Below are 24,983 nucleotides of genomic sequence, written 5' to 3' on the forward strand. Positions count from 1 at the left end.
CATGGTCAAAGACTATTTATAGAACACTTATACTTCCTAAATACAGAGATCATTGCAACTTCATAAGTAGAGATCTTCTGATGTCATGAACCTATGACATATACAACAACCTATGACATATACAGTCGTGGGTGCTGTCCTGGGTGGGTTTTGTTAACTTGACATAAACCAGAGTTATCTGAGAAGAGAAACATTAATTAAGAACCTGTCTCTGGAATCTAGTGTGGTGGCGCACGCCTTTAATATCAGCCCTCTGGGAGGCAGAGACAGGCAGACCTCTATGAGTTTGAGGCTAATCTGGTTTTCATAGTGAGTTCCAGGCCAGCCAAGCCTACACAGTGAGACCTTGTCTCAAAGATAACAACCACAACAAGAAAGCAAACAAACACAAGAAAATGCCTCCATCAGATTTGTTTGTAGTCATATCTGTGGGGCATTTCCTTGATTAATGACTGACATGGAAAAGCCCATCTCACTCTATAAGGTGACACCTTTGGCCAGGCTCCTAAGTGGTATAAAAAAAGCAAGCTGAGCAAGCCATAGAGAGAAAGCTAGTAAGTATCTTTTCTCCATGGTTTCAGCCTTGATGTCAATTTCTGCCTCCCGGTTCCTATCTTGAGTTCCTGCCCTGACTTCATTCAGCTGTGGATTGTGACCTGGGAGTTATAAGACGAAGGAAATTCTTTCCTCTCCAAGTTCCTTTTGGCCATGGTGCTTTTCACAGCAATAAAAACCGAACGAAAACCAGTGGATTTATAAAGTTAATTTTCACCTACATTTGTTTGTCAGATGCCTTTACAGAACTATTATAGCATTCAGATTTTTCTTAGTAAAGCATGATTTGAACCTCCCAATAATTAGGAATATTTGGTGAAACACAAAGGTAGCTCCATTTCTCAAATGAATGTCTCATGGACCATATAGAGTGGGAGCTCATCTGGTTATTTCCCTCACCTTAAGTTTTTAGTTTGAGATGCTTTGTAATATCAACAAGTTACATTAATATATTATGTGTTGATATTTACTGTATGAGGGATGATATCAAAAGATAGTTACATTCAACATTAAGACCTTTAACATAATCAAAGCGTGTGATGTTTTTTCTTTATTAGCACAAAAACATTTTTTTTTTGGTTAAGAAGATCCTGTTGTGATGATACTTGGGTTTTTTTTTAAAGATGTTCTGAATCATATTTAACTTGAGAGATCTATTTGGTTGCTTATAATGAAGCATGGATGAATATAAATTGGGAAAAAAAATAAACGAAACTGGTACCAGGACTTTATTAAGCAACTTCACTAGCTACAAATAAACTTTTTTTTACATTAAGAACACAATTTTATATATAAAAATCACATCTTCTATACAGACTATAGGCATGGATTTTCACAACCACACATTTACTAAAGTATTAATGAACAGATCCTAAAAAGAGAAGGCACAGGTCTGACTCCCTCTGGTGAATTCCTGGGATCCATGAAGGAAACATCACCAGCTCTACACATTCTCTTTCTCCAAAAATGAAGCAAGTCAACACAAATACATACAGGCAGCAATCATGAGATGGAAACATATTATGGAATTTGGTTTTCCTATTTTTCTCATCAGAATTTCCAGAGAGGAGGTAGCTATTAGGAATTTTCCAGAACTCCATCCATGCTCAGACTATGACAGACTCTGTGTTGGAAAGACTGGGTATTTATTTAGGAATACCGGAATGGTTGTAGTCTTTGAAAGCTGATTTAGGAACCACACTTAGATCTCATAGCTCATATTCTAGGTTTTTCAGTTTCAGTTCCTGAAAACCAACTTATCAATACAATCTGCTTCAGCAACTGTCTCTGGCATGGGCTTTACCCCAGAGACCACTTTCTGTCCCCAGCATCATCCTCCAATATGGGAAGAAGCCCTCAGGACTAGACGGTATTTACCTTACATTCTTTTCTCCCTCACTAAAGAGTTCCTTTCATCAAATATTCTACAGTGACATAGATGACTACTTGTAATTCATAAAATAATTTTAAGGTGTTAATGATAGGGAGTGGGATGATGGGTTTATTTGATTCCTCTTTCAAAGGAAAAGACACTGAATTTTAGAACAGCTCTGGTCTTGAGTTAGAAGGCACTCCCACTTTCCAAGAGAAGTTTTGAAGGTGTGCCATGTTTTTGGTTGTCTCAACAACTGGGTGATACTATTTCCAGAAATAATCAGTAGAATTTAGTCCTCCAGCATGCAATTATAGGAAAAAATTGAATTTGGTAGCATTCACCTAATGAAGATATTTGTTTGGTTTTTCAAATGACTTTTGGAATGTTTCTTGAAAAGCATCTGTAGACTTAGTGTGAAACAGTATTTTCTTCATAAAGGGACCTAAACTACAGATTTTATAAGTAGTCTTAGTATAGGACAGTGATCTCAGAGCTCACAGCAGCCCAACTGAAAAAGATTGGGAGGAATCATGTATAATATTGCCAGAATAAATGAAGCAATGTAGAACATATCCATTTAAAATTTAAAATCCTTAGGTAAATAAGAATTTTAGTGTAAGCATTTCTGATGAACTAGATAGGAAACTCAATAACATGTATCTGAGATATGAATTTCACTGCTATTCTATATTTTACTTGGCAACTGTAATCATTAAAAAGAAATAATCAAGAATGGAAGAAATTAGGAAACAATGTTCATAAATAGAGTCTAATCCTAAAATAGATTATAATTTTGTTTCTAATCTGACCACCATTGTAGACTGGTTGGGAGTTTCCTGTTGCACATGGAGAAGAGAAAAAGATGAGTGTTGTTACTGGTTTTGCTGAGAAGCAAACCATATTGGAATCACCTTTTGCCAATGGAGCTTCTGTGATTCTTATAGATCCAGGCAGTCCATCTTATTTCATATTATCTAAACTTCAAAAGCGTGGGTTAGAGAAATAACTTTCCATAGAAATCTTACCTTTAAAGTAGAAATGACCTACCATTACAAAATACTGTGTTGGAATTTCAGCACTGAAAATAATGAATGGAAATAATAAATGTGAATTTAGTCTTCCAGTGAATAAAGAAGTTGGTAAACTAGGTGATATCTGATACTTTCAAATAGTATAACCGATGAACAAGCTGGGAAGTAGAGTTGTGAGAACTCAGTGACTTTCTAAAGCATATAATCCATAAGATTGCTTAAGTGACATTTTTAGAAGAAATATGATTTCCGCTAAAAATTTAAATCCAAATTGGAGCAACTAAATCATGCTAAAACAAAGCAAAGCAAAAAAAAAAAATGACAATGAGCTAAGGCTAGTCATGATGTGCCCTTTTTCTTTAGGATAAGTTTGATGTTTAAGAAGATACAATATAATTACACATACCACTGACAATTTTGACTCATACAGATGTATGATCAGAATTAAGAACTACAAAATTGTATCACAATTAAAATAAAAGTTACACAATTTGCAATTAACACCTGTTACAAATTCTATAGAATATTTTATTATCATCATTGCGAAAACAAACAATTTGGAACGTTATTTTAAACTGTACATTACACAGGAGCCACCAGTAAGTTATGGCAAATAGAGCATTCACACCATGGTTTCACTGAAAACTAGTGTAAAAGACTAAAATATAGCAAAATAAAATGCTTTAGAGATTTTATTTAGCGTCTCCTGAGGGACAGACACTATGTGTTATTTTCTCTTAGCTGTTCAGGATGCAAGCACTTGACCTACTCATCTCCTCTTTGGTTGACCAACCAAAGAAAAGTTCGAAGATTGTGTTGCTAAATATTTGTAAAATGGAACTAAAAACTAACAAAAACATGCATTTCCTGAGACTTCCAATTCTCTAGTCTGTAATTCTAACAGGTAGGAACATGGACAGGTGGCATCGCCAAAAAACACCTCAGAACTTTAGAAGACTCAAATAGCTTTGAGTGAAGATGTGTATACGTTCAAACATATATATTCAAATTCATATTCGATCATGTCTCTTGAGGGTAACTGACAGTATAAATAGAGAGCACTACTGCTGGGTGATTCTAGTTTCTGCTGGTCTCACTTCTTATTGGTTTTATAATGATTTTTCTCCCCTTAAACATTCAAATACTTGATCTATATTCAAACCTAATAACAGAGGAAAGATTGATTTCAAGAGTTTAAAACTGCAATAAAACAAGTTTGGCTGATTGGTTGCAACTTCGACTGTGTGTGTGTGTGTGTGTGTGTGTGTGTGTGAGAGAGAGAGAGAGAGAGAGAGAGAGAGAGAGAGAGAGAGAGAGAGAGAGAGAGAGAGACTGAGAGAGAGAGAGAAGAAAAGAGAAGAAGAGAAGAGAGAGAGTGACTCTGTGTGTATGTGTCTTGCCACATATTTTACACTCGGATACATTCTCTGTTGGGTGGTGTTCTGTGAAATGTGAGTTTTCCCTATATGGTAACATTGAGGTTACCATACAGAATTTCCTAAGGCTTTTAAAGGATGCCTCCTCATTCTCTGTGCTCCCATGACTGTGTAGTAAGAAGGAGACATAACTGGTAATGGCAGAAGTATTTGCTATATTGGTCCTTCAGAGTAACTTACAGGAAAACAAACGTAAAAATGATTTTATTGAGTATTTTCACTCATTCCTCTCACTCCTTGGATTTACTGCCATGGGTTGAGTAAGACTTGGATTTTAGATTTTTTTTTTTTTGCTTTGTGGGACTTGTAACATAAAGTTGTCTTAAAGTGCCAGTGAAACAAAAAGTGCAGCAAGACATAGCTACACTGGAAGCCTGTGTGTAGCCCTTGTGCTCCCTGGTCTCTAGAAAGACAAAGCAGAACAAAAAGCCTGATTGGATTGCATACCATCACTTATCTATGAAAGACCCACAGTCTGCTCCATGAATGTGCTTGATAGCAGGGCCAATGACCAGAAGACAGCCAAAGGCACCTTATCTCTACTTCTCTTTCCCGGAAATCCCTTCTAGTGACCTCTCTCATGGTTTATTTCTATCTTAGTCCTTCTTAGAAGTTAAGGCAAGTCCATTTATCTCAGTGCCTACTACCTAGGAACTAACTGTATATCTACATGGAAATCCTAAGTTCAGATTGAAAGTACCTTTTCTCTAACAAAGTTCTGTGTTGATATCATTAATGGCAAAATCCACAAAACAAACAAACAAACAAACAAACCCCCCTTTCCTAGTTAAGAAATTTCAGTCTAATGCTTCATTATGTTAATTCTTCCCAGTACCCACATAACAAATATCACAAAGTTGGCTATGTGCGTACACTGCAGGAAAGCATCCAAATTTAAGAAAATACAACACAGTTAGTTCTACATTGCATCCATTTTTTTGTTAACAGATTAAGATTCTCTTTTTGTCATATTATAAGCTAAACAATTGTGTCAACGCAACTGTGCTTGGTTATAGATGCTCATGAGGCATCAAAATTGGGGAGTCAGAGAACGAACTGATTCCAAAAGCAGTTTTATAGAGTATAATGTCAATAATCGACTAGAAAGAGTTCCTATTTATCTGCACAAGAAGATCAAGTGAAATAGATAATAGACTTGCAAAGGATAAAGGGGGAAGTATACTTTGTGAATATTAAGTCCTAAGCTGTAATGTTTTTATAAAAATATTTTATATGATGAACTACTTCATTTTCAAATGTTTTGTAACATTTCCCATACATTGCTAAAGGATGTTATTTTTATTTTATTATTCCGATTTTTGAGATAGGATCTCACTATGTAGCCCAGGACAACCTTGAGCTCAAAGTATAGCCCAGGCTACTCTTGAAGAAGTATTGATTCTCCTTCTTCTCAAGTTCTGGGATTATGGGCACATACTACCATACCTGGCTCTTGGATTCATTTTTAAATTAAATTATTTACTAATATCAGTGCTTTTATTTGAAGACAATTATCCTATGTTTTCATATAATGTGTGTATTTGTGTATATCAGTATCAGCTTGCTTGAACCAGAGTATGTGTGACAAAATACACACACAACTGGAATTATAAACATATCTGCTGTACACATAGGCATGTTACTTATTCTAAAAAGAGACCACATTTTTCACAAACATTCTATTGAGTGTAGACTTTTTTTTCCACTCTGTAGTTGTTAGAAAGTGCTGTTTTCTGATAAAGAGTAATTATTCTTTGAATCAACTCTTGGTTATTTACAATATTGAGAAATAAACTTTAAATCAATTCCTTATCTATGTCAAAGAAACTAACTCATTTGTCTTCCATTCAAATTAATTAAAAGCCAAGGGAGTGCTTTCATTTCTCCAGGAGTTTGATATGCATGGAAATGCATTGTCCCAGGAAACTATTAAGGTTTGATTATTTCTATATGTGAAGATAATATAATTCATAATTTTAGGAACTTAAGAAATTGTATAGATTTTTGCAAATCCCTCACATTATTCCTGTAAAACAAAGAGAAGGGGGAGTTGTGCCCTTTGAAGATTGTTTTTGGAGTTGTCAAATACTACTAGACACAGGAGGATACAACAAAGTGTGTTAACATTGTTATTACCAAAAGTGATACCACAGAAACTTTGTACGAAACTTCAGACCATTGGCCTTTTTCTCACCTCAAGCAGGATGGAACTTGGACTGCTGACTGTAGATGAGTCTGTAGAGATCATACATATTGAAAGAATTTGTAAAGGAACTTTAGGGATTATGGATATAGTCTCAAAAACATTATTTGGACTCCCTCTGCATTCTTTCATTTTCTTCTAAGGTATAAACACAAATAAAGCTTCCTTAGAACTTTTTTCATAATCTGGGTTTTAGAATTATGCATTGGAATCCCAATTTTATAGGAGAGTCTCATGTTCTTTCTTTTGGTTATTTAAGAAAAATTAAAATTATTAAGAGAAATTTTTATAGATTTAAAATTTTTTTTCAGATTAACACACAACTGTAGCTTGACATTTGCAGGGCATTATTATTCCAGACTGTTGAATTAAAATAGTAGCTGTCTCTGCATACAGTCTTCTTCTTCTTGTCTTCTTCTTTTTAAAATATAGAGTTGATGCTCATAGTCCTTCCAAAAATCGTTTTGTACGATAGTCCTAGCTGCCTCACACAGAAATACTCTGAAACATCATTGTTTCCATAGAACACAAAAATCACTAATGACTGCCAATATTACTGATACAGGGAAACTGATTTGATGCATATTTTCTATGACCAAGAATTAGCTATGATCACTCAATTGCAGATGACTATGGAATATTTTATCAAGTCTCACAAAACACATTTCAGTACAACAATGTAATACACATTATGTCGGGCATTCAATCGCTTTGAGACCCGTATAGCATCTATTAGAAAGAGCGAGCAAGAGAGAGGGAGTGGAAAGGGTAGAGGGTATAAATAGTATAGGAGCCCGAGGTTGAAACTAGAAAATGCAATCAAGTAAACACTCATGAGTCACATATCACAAACATTAATCTTGAAAAACAAAATTCACTGTTCTTTTCTATTCCTAACACTAGTAGTAGATTTTGCTCACCAAATGGGAAATGACATATTTATAGTAATGCAGAATATGGTTACAATCACTGAAGACATGGTTTACCCTCTTTTCCCACTCACTACCAGCCCTAATTCCTTCAGAGGCTCAGCAGAATAGGAAAATCAGAGGGTGTATTTGATAATACGTCTAATACAATGAGGCTTCTCTATCTTACTCATGGACACACCAAAGAGTAATATCAAGTGTTGGCTTCTCCTTCATCAAAGACATAGTTGAGTTTTATGACAGTGCTGATAAAATCACCAAGTTCTACAAAATCAGCAGTGACAATATTGATGCCACTCTCTCCCGGCTTCTGGGTGCGGACCCACTGCATCATGGCAGGAAGCGCTCTGAGAAAGGAAACAAAAAGAGAAGTTAAATAAGGCATGGTGCATCATTCAAGGTCGATGGCTGTTGCATCATTCAAGTTCGATGGCTGTCCAATTTACTAACTTAAATATCTCAAATACTAGCACAGGTGGTAGAAAATGATCAAATCAACTACAGTGAATTCTTGAGTCCTTTAAAATTTTATTCGTGTGTGTGTGTGTGTGTGTGTGTGTGTGTGTGTGTGTGTATGCATATGCATATGCATACATCACAGTGTACTTGTGGAGGTCAGAGGATAACTTGTAGGAATTAGCTTCCCTCCTTCCACAGTGTAAGTGCCAAGGATGAGACACAGGTTCCTTGACAGCTAGTGCTTTTACCTGTTGTGCCGTTTTCCTGACCCTGAGTTCTTTTTTTGTTTGTTTGTTTGTTTTGATTTTCGTTTTTTTCCAGACAGAGTTTCTCTGTGTAGTTTTGGTGCCTGTCCTGGATCTCGCTCTGTAGACCAGGCTGGCCTCTAATTCGCAGAGATCCGCCTGGCTGCCTCCTGAGTGCTAAGATTCAAGGCGTGTGCCACCACCACCTGGCAACCCTGAGTTCTTAACTTGTGTATATAATTTGAATAAGAGATCTTTACCATATTGGTTTATATTGGACTCTTCAGCTTTGGAGCTCTAAGAAACTGTTCTAGTTTACAGTGGATCTTGAATTTCTCCTCTGGTTTTACACGCTATAATTTCCTACCTTACAGAGCTATGGGATGATGAGGTGAGAAATGAACACTTGTACTTAACAAATATTTATTATATATCCATTGTTTTTGGGAAATGCATTGAGTTGTTGTAAATACCCACAAAACAAATGTCTCTGCCTTTAAAAAGTTCATGGTGTGGTGATAAGCAGGTGAGCAAGAAGAAAGTTCCAATATACAGTATATAGTATAATCAATATATAGTATAATCAATGCCCTTCCAACCCATTCACTGAGCACTTAGTACTTACAAGTTCCCATTGTAAGCACTTGAAACATTCAAGAGAACAAAAGAGAAAAATCTCAGCTTAGATAGGGTCAACTAGTTGGCTCAGCAGTTAAGAGTGCTTGTAGCCAAGTCTGATGAGCTAGGTTTGGTCCTTGGGACCCACATGGGGGAAGGCAAGAACTGACTCCTGAATATTGTTCTCTGACATGTGCACTGTGGTGTACATATCATCTCTTGAACACATATGTAACAAATAAACAAATTAATATAGGAAAATGTAAGATTATATTCTAATAAACAAAAACATACAACAAATGATAAACTTAAGTAAATTACATAGTTTGATGAGAGGAAACAGATGCTATAAAATAAAAAAGAAATGAAGATACAGTATAAAGCTGAGAAAGGGCAGTTTATTAGACCTCACTGGTGAGGGGATATTTGTGAAAAAAATTTCTTTAAACAAAAGTTAGTCACATGGCTATGTAGAAAAAGCATCCTAGCTACTGACCCGCCCGAAAGGAGCAGGCTAACTAAACTTGGAAAGGAAATAGGAGAATGGTTAAAGATAAAGTGAGGATTGTGAGAGAAGAGTGGTGTTTCCTGCAAGGAATGGGTATCAGTTACTTCACATAACACTGTGACAAAATAATGGCAAAAGCAGTTGGAGGTTTTCTTTCCTAGTGGAGAAGACAAGACAGTGGGGGAATGGAAAGCTGGTCACATCGGGTCCGCAGTCAGGAAGCAGAGACAGGTAAGTGCTGGTGCTCATCGAGATATCCTGCTCATTTCATCCTTTGTGTCCCTGCTAGATACCCAGGAACATATTTCGGGTGAGTCTTTCTTCCTCAGTTAAACTTCTCCAGAAAAGTCACACAGAAATACCCAAAGGTTTGACTCCTAGGTTGTTCTAAAATCCAGTCAAATTGACAATGAGGAATGACTATCAAAAGTCCACCCGTGTCAACCTGATACCAAAATACAATAGTTTTCTTTAAATTATTTTTTTATTGTTTTTGAGATTATAATATAATTACAACAACTACGACCAATCAAAATGTGATGTTGTAGAGCTCAGTTCCAGTGGATACATCTATAAAACAACTCTGGTACCCAAGGCTCAGGGATCTTTGTGGAAGTAGGGGCAGGAAGATTGTAAAAGGCTGAAGATCAGTGCGTTAGCTGTGAGATTGTTCATCTTAGGACTGTCAGAAACCACACCCATAAAGTCTCACCAACATGACTGCCTAAACATGAGCTGAACAATGATAATAAGCATGCTAAAGTAGATGGGAGAAAGCCCCTAAGGCCTCAACACTACACTAAGAACTACATCATTTTTAAATTACTAAATTCCACCCCTCTTCTCTATGGGCTCAGAGACATTTCATAATTTTAAACATGTTCAATCTAACTTCAAAATTCCCATATTTTTAACAGGCAGGATCAATACCACTCAAAGCCAAATGTCTCTTCTGGGATTCAAAACCATCTCTTAACTGAGCACTCTGGAAAAAAAATGTAAACAAGTAAGTTATATTCTTCCAATATTCAATGTCACAAAGTAAGCATTCCTATTAAAAATGGATGGACAGGAGAATAACAAAGAAAGACCTGCCCAAAGCAAACACAAAATCCAACAGAGTAAACACCAAATCTAGCTACTCTGTCAAACATCTGAAGTGTGCGGTGTCACCAAAGGTCTTGCAGACTAACCTGTCTGGCACCTGGAATACATGTAGCCTTCCCTGGACCCTGTTCCACTCCGTGATTTCTTTGGCAGATATCCTACAGTCCTGGCATCTCCAACATCAGGAGTTATCCATTGTGACTTAGACGTCAAAGCAGCTTCTTCCAACAAACTCTCAAGACCTCTTTGTGGAAAATCGAATTTTGTCACAGATTTTTGGAGCCTTAGCAGCTTCCTGGAGCTTCCTTTCCAACCTCCATTCCCCATACTTTTTGCATTTTGAATGCCTGTAAAATCATCACTCCGTGAATGATGCTGCCAGATTCTACTGCCGGGTCAAGATGTAGTCTGGCCCTTTTACCATAGGTGTAAGGGTCTCTGGACACTTTAGTGGCTGAACTTTGGGGAAAACAAATTCCTAAATGGTTGTTTTGGAGCAGAGAATCCCTTTGTTGGTGTGGCTAATTGAGTCTCTCTCTTCCCAAATGAAGGTTCTTTTCTTTCTGACATTTGTTTGTTTGAAATCTGAGGCCTTGGTTGGTTGGTATCTTGCTCTCAAGGCAACTCTCCATTCTCCCATTCAAAACTCAAGTTTTCTCTTTGTTTGCTTCCCTTCCTACTGTAAAACTAGGTAAGCTCAGTGAGCAATAGCCACGCCACAGCCTGAAAGCCATGTTGTTAGGAAACATCTCCCTCGGTGGTGGTAAAATCAAAAGCACACAGATGCACATACCAGAAGTCAACTTGTGCCTCTGCAGCAACTGACCTTCAAAAATGGCATGAAGAACATGAGTTGGAGAAAAGATGGGCTTTAAAATAAGTGGTTCTAGAAACTGGGTCTTTATAAACAGAAGAATGAAGTCAGATCTCTATCTCTCCACAGTTATATAAAAATTAGGAGGAGCTGGATTAAAAATGCAAATATAACTTGTAACTATGAGACTACTAGAATAAAATATAGTTGGAGCACATCAAGACATTAGAATACAGGGCTTTCAGAAATGAGATCATATCTTTCCTTTTTTACAAGTGAAAACAGAAAAATGAGACTAAACAAAACTTAAAAGCTCTTCACAGCTAAGAAAACAGTCAACAGAGCAAAGACAACCTGCAGAACAGGAGAATATGCTTGTGCAGTGTATAATTAACGGTTGATTAATATCCAAATTACATAAAGAGCTGAGACTACTCAGTAGAGAAAGCAAATAAAGTATCACTCAACAAATAATCTAATCTAAAAGTAGACATTTTCTCAAAAGAAAATGTAAATAGCTGGCTTATGTATATGAAGTTTGCAGTATCATCTGCTGTTAAGAAGATGCAGATCATAACAAAAATAAAATCACTTTAGTTAGATTAGCTGTTATCCAAACGAGGTGGGCTTAGGGATGATCTCTGTGGTAGTATGTTTAGAATATGTGAAACACTGTGATCAGCGTACACACACACACACACACACACACACAAGATAAAAAATGATTGTGAGGATACAGGTACAAGGAAATCCTTGCACATTTTGGATCATAAATTAACAGAGCCATTGTAGAAAGCAATAGATATTTTCCTAAAAAATTAGAAATAGAATAAAAAATATATAATTGTATAGCCAAGGCAATAAAATAAGTGTATCAAAATAACATCTGTACTTACATGTTAAAACTCCACCATTAAGAAAAGTCAACAAATAGTAACAACTTAATGTCTATCCACAGATGAATAGATGTACTTAAAGGAATATTATCCAGCCGTAAAATGAATAAAGTGCTGGTATTTGCAACAACATGGATGGAACTGGAGATTGCTACATTAGATGAGCCAGAAACAAACAAAAAAAAGACAAATATCATGTGAATTCACTTACATGTGGAATCTAAAAAGTTTTGCCTCTTAGAAGTTGGGAGTAGACTGGTGGTTACAATGCCTAGGAAAAATTCAAAACTGAGATTATGAAGAAAGGTTGGTAAACAGGTTGGTAGTGAGATAGAAGTCCTGTGTTCTCGGAACACACAGAGAAAAGTAAGACAAAAACTTGTCTTTAAACAAATGGTGATGATAACATACTATATATTTGTAGAAGAAGCTGGAATAAGTTATGTTGAATGTTTTTCCCTACAAAAGAAGGATCAGTGTTTGAGGAGATCAATGTATTTGCCCTGGTTTGAACATTACACACTATGCCTATAATGAAATATCAGCTGGTGGTCCATAATTATGTATAAGCATGCATCAATTAAGAAAAAAATGATGAGCTCTTAGGATAATCAAGACAGAAACAATGTATCCTGCTTTGGAATAGCAGCAATGTGTCTTTGAACTAGTGACAAACGACAGTTTGTGTGGGATTAGATGTAGACAGGAGAAAGAGGTCATGGATTATACTAGATTCCTAACAAAATTTAGATGTGTAGATGCTATTTACTATCTTGAAAGATCAGGATGATGTCTTTCTGTCACAAGAGTTAAGTTCAGAGTCAGATACCAATGTGACTGCAGAATGCATGAATTGAGACCTCAAGTAGTCATTAACAAAAGCTCTGATAATGGGCACAGACACCAGACTGAGCATCATTTGGTGAGGATGCCATGTGTTGATACTTCTCCAGATACTGGAAAACATATCCATACAACTGAATCCATTGGAGCAAACTTTAATGAATAGCCTTTGGCTACAGTAAGGCTTTGGACCATACCTTAAAATTCTGATACATATTCCTTAATCTCTGCATCATCCCATTAGAAACCCATCAAGATGGATACAGTTGCTTCTCAAAGGCTCTCAGAGGCTCACTGCCTCCAAAAACAGACCAGTAGGTGGGGAAATTTGTTTCACACAACAACAGTTACAAAAGGTTTTCACCTTAACCACTCTGGATCTCTGGAACAAAGACACATGAGCATTTTTGCTCATTGGAAAGGCACTGTGCTGATGTGTGTGTGGCCCCTCAGATTTGGACCCCATCAGTCTCTTTTGGATTACCTGAAGCAGATGAAGTGTCCCTGCTGTGAATACAGCATCACCCTTGCATTTTACAAAAGGCAAACACACACACACACACACACACACACACACACACACATGCATATGTGTATATATCTGGGGAAGGATGTCATGAGCAGAGTGTATTTCTCAGGAGAATCCTTCCTCAACAGCTAACTCACCTACAGAGGAGAGAGGAAGAGTAAGCAACCAATGCCAAATCCAGTGTTGACTATGTTTACCTAACTGTGGAGATTGTTCCCCAGATGTTGGGTACCAGGTCACCGGAGGCTAATGAGCACCCAACTATCCATCTTGGAACCATGACCATTGCAGACAGCCTCAGACGCCCTCACTACTCTGTGATTAACTTCTTAGTGCCTGAATTTAGACCTAATTGTTACCCCTATGGAGAGAGGCCAGAAAACACAAGACAGCTCTTTTCCTTTTTTGGAAATGTATAATAGATCGCTTTGTGGATTAATGGAACATTTTTTTGGAATAGCTTATAGTCCTCAAATGAAATACAAGTATTACATTGGAAATATTATTTTGCCAAGTTATGAGCATATTTCTGTTTTCTATGCATACATACTTTCTAACAGTCAATATGATACCAAAACCAAAACAAACAATTATGCCAAGTTGACTCTCAAATAGACAGTTGTGAGTAGTTATGTTAAGGCCCAGCACACTTGATTAAACTGGCAAATAGCACTGAACATTTATATGGAGTGGTGTTTCTCTTATGATTGCTCTTCTAGGTCCTAACTGATTAACTTTTCCTGTTTCCTTCCTCCTTGGTGACATTTTAATATCACAGACAGAATGTCTATTTATTTATCTGTCTGTGTTCATACTATTTATATATTTATGATATATAAATATATAAAAGTAAAAAAAGTTGTAATTTGCTTCATCAGGAATCAATTTTTGCCCCTTGGAGGTAATATTGCCATAGAGAGTGTACAATGTACAGCTAAGTGATAAGTAGACAGGTTTACTTAGCATCAAAGAGGTAGTTAGAATGAACCAACAAGTCTCTTCTGGCAGAAATAAAATAGCAACGTTGAATAGCATTGGGTTTTGTTAGTTAAGAGATGTAGTAAGAAGCCAGTCCAGGCTCCTAAACAACTGAAATTTGTTTCTCATAGTCTGGGGTCTGGAAGGGTGTGCTGGCAGTTTTGGTGGCTAGCAGGGACTCATTCCTTCAGAGAACTTTCGGGCTTCTGATTAAATTTTTTTTTTTTTCTGTTACGAAGAATTCTTACATTCTCTGCTTCATTACTTAGTCAATTCACTCATCTTTTAGATGAAAGTTTAGATGACATTTCTTCAAAACAGTAGTCAGAAGTGAATGTGTCTACACATTTAATCGGCAACAAGTGCCTGCCCCCGTAACGAAATTGCCAGCAATCTGAGCCATGAAGACTGTTTTCACACTGCAGCATTCCTGGCGCCTGGCATAGGGTCTGGCATGAACTGAGCAGTCAATAGGCATTTGATAAACTTGCAAACAAAAGATCTGCTTCTGAAGTATAGGCAGAACACAGCCCATGAAGTCACCGTTCAGTTCCCTAGTGGGTACTGTCACGAGTACTAGTTCTGATTCATTGCTCTTTTGGGGGAATAAAAGTATTGCTGAGAAAATTATTGAAGAATTTTGCAGTTTCTCTTCTTAGCAAGTCTTGCATGTGGATTTTCTAACTGATCAATCAACTTTAAGTGCCTTCCCCCATCTACAGGAAGTGCCAAGTGATTCTGGGTGACAGCGAAGGTTGTAGTCATCACCTTCCCTTTAAGAATGATGCATATTGCTTCCTGAGACTTAGAGGCCGGCCCCCAGCTCCCATCTTGCCCAGGACTTCCCTTCTGAAGCACAGGTGAGTGCCCTAGCTTGCCCCCAACCCCATCCCTGGGCACCAGCCGCTCTGGGGAAGACTTGCCCAACTTGGCCCCAGGTTCTGGTCACAGGGCAGGTTCCCTTCTAGCCCCACCGGGAAGGATCCCCTTCTCCAAGACCCCTGGCAGACCCTGCAGTCTCCACGCCCTGCCCCCACCCCCATCTGCCTGAGCCCCAAGCTTCTTCCTGAGACTTAGAGGCCGGCCCCCAGCTCCCAGCTCCCATCTTGCCCCGGACTTCCCTTCTGAAGCACAGGTGAGTCCCCTAACTTGCCCCCAACCCCATCCCTGGGCACCAGCCACTCGGGAAGACCTGTCCAACTTGGCCCCAGGTTCTGGTCACCGGGCAAGTTCCCTTCTAGCCCCACTGGGAAGGATCCCCTTCTCCAAGACCCCTGACAGACCCTGCAGTCTCCACGCCCTGACCCCACACCCATCCACTCTAGCCCCAAGCCTCTTCTTGAGACTTAGAGGCTGGCCCCCAGCTCCCATCTTGCCCCGGATTTCCCATCTGGAGGAGAGAGAGAGAGAGAGAGAGAGAGAGAGAGAGAGAGAGAGAGAAGAGCACCCATCCTCCCCCGGACTTCCCTTCTGAACAAGAGCTTCCATCCTGCCCCGGACTTCCAATTTGGACAAGAGAGCTCCCATCTGGACAAGAGAGAGAGACTTCCTGAATCTGTCAGCTCTGTCTGAACCAAGTGTGCGGATAAGGCCAAGAACGAACCACAAGGAGATGGGCAGACGTCAAGGCAGAAACACATACAACAAAATGAATAGCAATACACCATCACCAGGCCCTAGCCCTCCTCCAACACCTAGACCTGAACATCAGAAATTGGAAGAAGCAGAAGAAAATAGCCTTATGAATGTCATCATGAAGAAGCTAGAGGCTCGTGTAGAGGAAAAGACAAAAAAAATGTGAAGAACGCTGTAAACAACTAGAGGAAAGGGCAAACAAATTAGAAGAAATCAAAAAAGTCCTGGAAGAGAACAATAAAATACTGAAAGAAAATCAAGAAAAATCAATGAAACAAATGAAGGAAACAGTCCAAGACCTGAAAAGGGAAATAGAAAAAATGAAGAAGACACAAACAGAGGGAATGCTGGAAATAGAAAATCTGAGAAAACGATTGGGAACTTCAGATGCAAGTATAATCAACAGAATGCAAGAGATGGAAGAGAGAATCTCTAGCGTTGAAGATACAATAGAAGAAATAGATTCATCAGTCAAAGAAAACACTAAAGTCAACAAAGTCATGAACCAAAATGTCCAAGAAATTTGGGACACCATGAAAAGACCAAACCTACGAATAATAGGGGTAGAAGAAGGAGAAGAATACCAACTCAAGGGCACAGAAAATATATTCAACAAGATCATAGAAGAAAACTTTCCCAACTTAAAGAAGGAAATGCCTATGAAGATACAGGAAACCTATAGAACACCAAACAGACTAGACCCCCAAAAAAGTCCCCTCGCCACATAATAATTAAACAATTAAACATACAGAACAAAGAAAGAATATTAAGAGCAGCAAAGGAAAAAGGCCAAGTGACATATAAAGGCAAACCTATCAGAATAAGACCCGATTTCTCAATGGAGACTTTGAAAGCCAGAAGGTCCTGGACAGATGTAATGCAGACACTAAGAGACCATGGATGTCAGCCTAGACTAATATACCCAGCAAAACTTTCAATCATCATAGATGGAGTGAACAAGACATTCCATGACAAAACCAGATTTAAACAATATTTATCCACAAACCCAGCCCTACAGAAAGCACTAGAAGGAAAATTCCAACCTAAGGAAGTCAGATACACCCTTGAAAACACAGGCAATAGATAAAGCCACAGCAGTAAACCCCAACGAAGAAAAGTACACACACATCACCACCAAAAAATAACAGGAATGAACAATCACTGGACATTAATATCCCTCAATATCAATGGACTTAATTCACCTATAAAAAGACATAGGCTTACAGAATGGATACGAAAGCAGGACCCATCTTTCTGCTGCATACAAGAAACACATCTCAAATTCAAAGATAGACACTACCTAAAAATAAAAGGCTGGGAAAAGACTTTCCAATCAAACGGTCTTAAGAAACAAGCGAGTGTAGCCATCCTGATATCCAGCAAAATAGACTTCAAACTAAAATCAATCAAAAGAGATCAAGAAGGGCATTACATACTCATCACAGGAAAGATCCACCAAGATGAAGTCTCAATTCTGAACATTTATGCCCCAAACACAAGGACACCCACATATGTAAAAGAAACATTATTAAAGCTTAAATCACATATAAAACCCCACACATTAATAGTGGGAGACCTCAACACCCCACTTTCACCACTGGACAGATCCCCCAAATCGAAACTTAACAGAGAAATAAAGGACTTAATTGATGTCATGACTCAAATGGACTTAATCGACATCTACAGAACATTCCATCTTAACAAAAAAGAATATACCTTCTTCTCAGCACCCCATGGAACCTTCTCTAAAATCGACCACATACTTGGTCACAAAACAAATCTAAACAGATACAAAACAATTGGAATAACCTCCTGTGTTCTATCAGACCACCATGGTCTAAAGTTGGATTTCAACAACAACAAAAACTGCAGAAAACCTACAATCTCATGGAAACTGAACAATATCCAACTGAATCACCAATGGGTTAAGGAAGAAATAAAGAAAGAAATTAAAGACTTCCTAGAGATCAACGAAAATGAAGACACCACATATCCAAACCTATGGGACACTATGAAAGCAGTACTAAGAGGGAAATTCATAGCACTAAACGCCCACATAAATAAGCTGGAGAAATCTCACACTAGTGACTTAACAGCACACCTGAAAGTTCTAGAACAGGAAGAAGCAAAGTCTCCCAGGAAAAATAGATGCCAGGAAATTATCAAAGTGAGAGCTGAAATCAATAAAATAGAAACAAAGAGAACAATACAAAAAATTAATGAAACAAAGAGTTGTTTCTTTGAGAAAATCAACAAGATAGACAAGCCCTTATCCAAACTAACCAAAAGACAGAGAGAGAGCATCCAAATCAACAAAATCAGAAATGAAAAGGGGGACATAACAACAGACATTGAGGAAATCGAGAGAATCATCAGGTCATACTTCAAAAACCTCTATTCCACAAAACTGGAAAACCTAAAAGAAATGGATACCACATACCTAAATTAAATCAAGACCAGATAAACTATTTAAATAGTCCAATAACCCCTAATGAAATAGAAACAGTCATTAAAAGTCTCCCAACCAAAAAAAGCCCAGGACCAGATGGTTTCAGTGCAGAATTCTACCAGATCTTCAAAGAAGAGTTAATACCAATACTCTCTAAATTGTTCCATACAATAGAAACAGAAGGAACATTACCAAACTCCTTCTATGAGGCTACAATTACCCTGATTCCCAAACCAAACAAGGATACAACAAAGAAAGAGAACTACAGACCGATCTCCCTCATGAACATTGATGCCAAAATACTCAATAAAATACTGGCAAACAGACTCCAAGAACACATCAAAACAATTATCCACCATGATCAAGTAGGATTCATTCCAGGGATGCAAGGATGGTTCAACATATGAAAGTCTGTCAATGTGATACACCATATAAACAAACTCAAAGAAAAAAACCACATGATCATCTCACTAGATGCTGAAAAGGCATTTGACAAAATCCAACACCCCTTCATGATAAAGGTCTTGGAGCGATCAGGAATACAGGGAACATACCTAAACATAATAAAGGCAATTTACAGCAAGCCAACAGCCAACATCAAATTAAATGGAGAGAAACTCAAAGCAATTCCACTAAAATCAGGAATGAGGCAAGGCTGTCCGCTCTCCCCATACTTATTCAATATAGTACTTGAAGTTCTAGCCAGAGCAATAAGACAACATAAGGAGATTAAGGGGATACAAATTGGAAAGGAAGAAGTCAAGCTTTCCCTATTTGCAGATGACATGATAGTATACTTGAGCAACCCCAAAGATTCCACCAAGGAACTGATACAACTTATAAACACCTTCAGCAACATAGCAGGATACAAGATCAACTCAAAAAAATCAGTAGCCATCCTATATACAATGGACAAAGAAGCTGAGAAGGAAATCAGAGATACATCACCCTTTACTATAGCCACAAATGACATAAAATACCTTGGGGTAACACTAACCAAGCAAGTGAAGGACCTATATGACAAGAACTTTAAGTCCCTGGAAAAAGAAATTGAAGAAGATGTCAGAAAATGGAAAGATCTCTCATGCTCATGGATAGGCAGAACTAACATAGTAAAAATGGCAATCTTACCAAAAGCAATCTACAGATTCAATGCAATCCCCATCAAAATACCAACACAATTCTTCACAGACCTGGAAAGAATAATACTCAACTTCATATGGAAAAACAAAAAACCCAGGATAGCCAAAAGAATCCTGTACAATAAAACAACCTCTGGAGGCATCACGATCCCTGACTTCAAGCTGTACTATAGAGCTACAGTAATAAAAACAGCTTGGTACTGGCATAAAAACCGACATGTGGACCAATGGAATTGAATTGAAGACCCTGACATTAATCCGCACACCTATGAACAAATAATTTTTGACAAAGAAGCCAAAAGTGCACAATGGAAAAAAGAAAGCATCTTCAACAAATGGTGCTGGCAAAACTGGATATCAACATGTAGAAGGCTGCAAATAGATCCACATCTATCACCGTGCACAAAACTTAAGTCCAAGTGGATCAAGGACCTCAACATAAATCCAGCTACTCTGAACCTGCTAGAAGAGAAAGTAGGAAGTAGTCTTGAACACATTGGCATAGGAGACCACTTTCTAAATAGAACACCAGTAGCACAGACACTGAGAGAAACAATCAATCAATGGGACCTCTTGAAACTGAGAAGCTTTTGTAGGGCAAAGGATACGGTCAACAAAGCAAAGCGACAGCCTACAGAATGGGAAAAGATATTCACCAATCCCACATCTGACAGAGGACTGATATCCAGAATATATAAGGAACTCAAGAAATTAGACATCAAAATGCCCAACAGTCCAATTAAGAAATGGGCTATAGAACTAAACGGAGAATTCTCAACAGAGGAAACTCAAATGGCTGAAAGACATTTAAGGAATTGCTCAGCATCCCTAATCATCAGGGAAATGCAAATCAAAACAACTCTGAGATACCACCTTACGCCTGTCAGAATGACTAAGATCAAAAAACACTGAAGACACCTTATGCTGGAGAGGATGTGGAGCTAGGGGAAGTCTCCTCCACTGCTGGTGGGAATGCAAGCTTGTACAACCACTTTGGAAATCAATATGGCGCTTTCTTAGAAAATTGGGAATCCATCTCCCCCAAGATCCAGCTATACCACTCTTGGGCATATACCCACGGAATGCTCAACCACACCACAAGAGCACTTGTTCAGCTATGTTCATATCAGCATTGTTTGTAATAGCCAGAACATGGAAACAACCTAGATGCCCTTCAACTGAAGAATGGATAAACAAAATGTGGTACATATACACAATGGAATACTACTCAGCAGAGAAAAACAATGACATCATGAGGTTTGCAGACAAATGGATGGATCTAGAAAAAATCATCCTGAGTGAGGTATCCCAGACTCAGAAAGACAAACATGGTATGTACTCACTCATAACAGGATACTAGATGTGGAACAAGGATGACTGGACTGCTACTCACAACACCAGGCAGGCTACCTGGAAAACAGGACCCCAAGAAAGACACAGGGATCGCCCAATGACAGAGAAATGGAATGAGATCTACATGAACAGCCTGGACATGAGTGGGGGTAGTGAAGGGCGAGGGTCGAGGGAAAGAGAGCTTGGGTGAGTGGGAGATCCCAGCTGGATCAACAACAGAGATGGAGAACAAGGAATAGGAGACCATGGTAAATGAAGACCACATGAGAATAGGAAGAAACAAAGTGCTAGAGAGGCCCACAGAAATCCACAAAGATACCCCCACAACAGACTGCTGGCAATGGTCGAGAGACAGTCCGAACTGACCTACTCTGGTGATGGGATGGCCAAACACCCTAATTGTCGTGCTAGAAACCTCATCCAACTACTGAGGGATCTGGATGCAGAGATCCATGACTAGGCCCCAGGTGGATCTCTGGGAGTCCAATTAGCGAGAATGAGGAGGGTTTATATGAGAGAATTGTTGAGACTAAGGTCGGATAAAGCACAGAGACAAATAGCCAAACAAACGGAAACACATGAAATATGAACCAATGGCTGAGGGGTCACCAACTGGATCAGGCCCTCTGAGTGGGTGAGACAGTTGATTGGCCTGATCTCTTTGGGAGGCATCCAGGCAGTGGGACCGGGTCCTGTGCTCATTGCATGAGTCAGCTGTTTGAAACCTGGGGCCTATGCAGGGTCCCTTGGCTCAGCCTGGGAGGAGGGGACTGGACCTACCTGGACTGAGTCCACTAGGTTGATCTCAGTCTGTGGGGAAGGCTTTGCCCTGGAGGAGATTGGAATGGGGGGCGGGCTAGGGGGAAGGTGAGGGGGGCAGGAGGGGGGAGAACAAGGGAATCTGTGGCTGATATGTAGAGCTTAATTGCATTGCAAAATAAAAATTTAAAAAAAATTAAAGTTAAAAAAAAAAGAATGATGCATATTAATTGCACCTGCCAATTTTTCAAATTTATTTAACATACTCATTATACTTACTAGTTATCAGCCTTTCTGTTTAACTAGAATTTAATTCATTAGAAATGTACTAGGAGTCCACATTGAACTCATATTCAAGGATGCATGCATGTGTGTATGGTACACTTTCACAACTCTATTTTATACATGGTACTTCCATTATTCCTCTAAACTACTGCATTTTGTGACTATGAATAAATAACGATATCATTATAGCTAATAAACTAATTGTGCCTTTTGTAAATTTTATTTGAATGTTTCAGCAATGTTTCCTTTACTGGATGACAACAGTTCCCCAAGACAATGCACTGATTTTTATAGGAATCTTCAGTGCACTTGAGATATGATTTGCTGAGAACACTGAACATGTCAGGGACTTGTTGCTATCTGCTGGCATCAGCCTCTCCTGATAGCTAGAGGCCTTGTCCCTCAGCAGAGTTCAAAACAATGCCAGGTTTCCTTCTCTTCATTAAAATTAAGTCTAAAAAATTTTAAATGTGACTTCCTGTCAACTTGGCCAGTTCTAAAGGTTTGGCGATTTCATTTCAAACATAAAGAACAAAAAGATAAAGCAAAAGAGACTCTTGGCCTGAAGGCTGGCACTTTGTGCATGGAAGCACATGGTGGTCCCAACAGGGGCTTTATGTCTCAGGTTACACAAGGGTGGGCCTTCAAAATAACTCCAGGTAAACAGGTAAATCTGATAAATCATAAAATCCACAAACTCAGCCTGATGCGCATGTGCGCGCACACACCACACACACACACACACACACACACACACACACACATGCACACATGCACACACATGCATACAGATGGCCAGAAGCAGCATATCTGATTAAAGCTTGATAAAAATAACTGATTTAAATTATTTCCCTAAAATTGCACTCTGAGAAAAATTGTATAGTATAAGCATGGCTCTTTCCTTCCAATCCATTCACTGAGCACCTAGTACTTACATGTTCCCATGGTAAGTAAGCACATGAAACATTCATGATAACAAGTGTCAGCTAGTGGACTCCACAGTTACAAGTGCTTGTGGCCATATCTGATGACCTAAGTTTGATCCTTGTCCTGTTAAAGACTATCATCTCAACTGGAGAGATAGAGAAAGGAGAGAGAGGGGAGAAAGAGGGGAGTACTACAATTGTATTTCTGGTCCCAATTAACCTCAGTTGTAAAATAGAAGTGATAGTACACTGAGTTTTGCATACACTCATACCCTCCCAGGATGAGGCCCTTGACAGGGCACCTCAGATGCAGTTCAGGGTTGTTAACACCACTTAGCCACAACAGATGTGTTCTGAGCCCTGCAAGATACAGGCAAAAAGCTACAGCCACACTAGAGACGGGTGGGGGGTAGTGGTGGGGGGATGGAGTGTTGGGGTTGGGGTGGGGCACAGGAATTAATCAAATGTCAACCTTCTCCAAAAGGTATGAGCAGCTTAAGATTTCCAAGGGGAAGTCTCCAAGTCTTTGGAAGTTTAAGAGCTATTTCTAAACTGATCCCCATGCTCAGAAAGTAGCTAGCTTAGTTCTGTGTTTGTGTTGTTTGTTTAACAGAAAGCAACGAAATCGAAGCAACATACGATACGCCATCCATTTCCCTTGATGATGGCAACAGCAGCCCATGTTGTTGTAGCTAGGAAAACTGTTAAAAATCCATTTTCAATTAAAATAAGATCACATAAAGTACAAGAAAAATGAGAGTTCAGAAAATGTACTGTGTCCTCAGGCTCATTGCTCACTCCCAGAAAAGCGTTTCAGAATGAGTCACAGCCTGGAGAGGAGATAGAATGTGAGCACAGCCAGCCCTCTGATGGGGCCTCCTGGTGTGCAAGAACTCTTGTGTCTGTTAATTTTTCAAGGGAATGAAGCAAGCAAGAAAGCTTTACCAATTCTAAACAAAGAGCCCTTTCAATATATTAATAAGATTAGATGGCCAGAAGACAGACAATAGTTTTTCTTTCAATTGTAGAACCTCAATATAACGAACAGTTCTGCGTGGGATCAAGTGTTCTCAATTCACACCCTCTTCTTCGATACTAGCAGCCCCCAACTCAATGCCACTGCGCTGCACCAGGAATTTGAACTCTCAGTCTGTCTCTAAACACTCCAGTCCAATCTGCCCAGAGGTAGTGAGTGGAACTGATCACCTTATCACAGTGTTTTGTGTATTATACTCTGTACATCTCAATGTTCCTGGCATACCCTTTTAAAGATGAGCATGATTACTAAATCCATATCAGGTGTTCAACTGAAAAAAAGCCATACATATCCCTTAATGGTATCTATTACTAGAAACCTACCCAAGGCTACTGAAGTCATGGATCTTGAAGGAGCACCTGTAACTGCCACTTTGCTAAGCCAGCAGAATCCATAAATACACTCTAAATATCTGTCTTTATACCCACAGATGTCTGTAGTCCTCATCCCCTCATCAAGGAAACTTTTCTTTGCAAATCCACTGTAGCTAGAGTTTTCCTGCCTGGCCCACAGTCAGGACAAATCTCTCTCACCTGCCAGTCCCACAGCCGCTTAGACCCAACCAAGTAAACACAGAGACTTATATTGCTTACAAACTGTATGGTCGTGGCAGGCTTCTTGCTAACTGTTTTTACAGCTTAAATTAATCCATTTCTATAAATCTATACCTTGCCACGTGGCTCATGGCTTACTGGCATCTTCACATACTGTTTGTCATCGAGGCAGCTGGCAGTGTCTCTGATTCAGCCTTCCACTTCCCAGCTTTATTCTCTTCCTTGTCCCTCCTATACTTCCTGCCTAGCCACTGGCCAATCAGTGTTTTATTTATTGACCAATCAGAGCAACACATTTGACATACAGACCATCCCACA

The 24,983-nt window shown here is 38.8% G+C and overlaps 1 protein-coding gene and 1 long non-coding RNA gene across 2 annotated transcripts in view; one reads left to right on the forward strand and one right to left on the reverse strand.

The window, feature by feature from the left end:
* The first annotated feature begins 1,765 nt into the window (after positions 1-1,765).
* Positions 1,766-10,369, forward strand: LOC131921695 (uncharacterized). Its single transcript, XR_009382069.1, has 3 exons — positions 1,766-1,924; positions 9,521-9,590; positions 10,277-10,369. It is a non-coding gene; the product is annotated as an uncharacterized LOC131921695 (long non-coding RNA).
* Positions 5,587-24,983, reverse strand: part of Plcxd3 (phosphatidylinositol specific phospholipase C X domain containing 3) — a 171,631-nt gene continuing 152,234 nt past the window's right edge. Inside the window, exon 3 of the mRNA XM_059276422.1 lies at positions 5,587-7,876. Within this exon, the coding sequence (XP_059132405.1) occupies positions 7,723-7,876 (154 nt within the window). The 3' untranslated portion in view covers positions 5,587-7,722. The remainder of the gene's footprint in view (positions 7,877-24,983) is intronic.

This window comes from Peromyscus eremicus, chromosome 11 (assembly GCF_949786415.1).
Source record: "Peromyscus eremicus chromosome 11, PerEre_H2_v1, whole genome shotgun sequence".
Lineage (NCBI taxonomy): Eukaryota > Metazoa > Chordata > Mammalia > Rodentia > Cricetidae > Peromyscus > Peromyscus eremicus.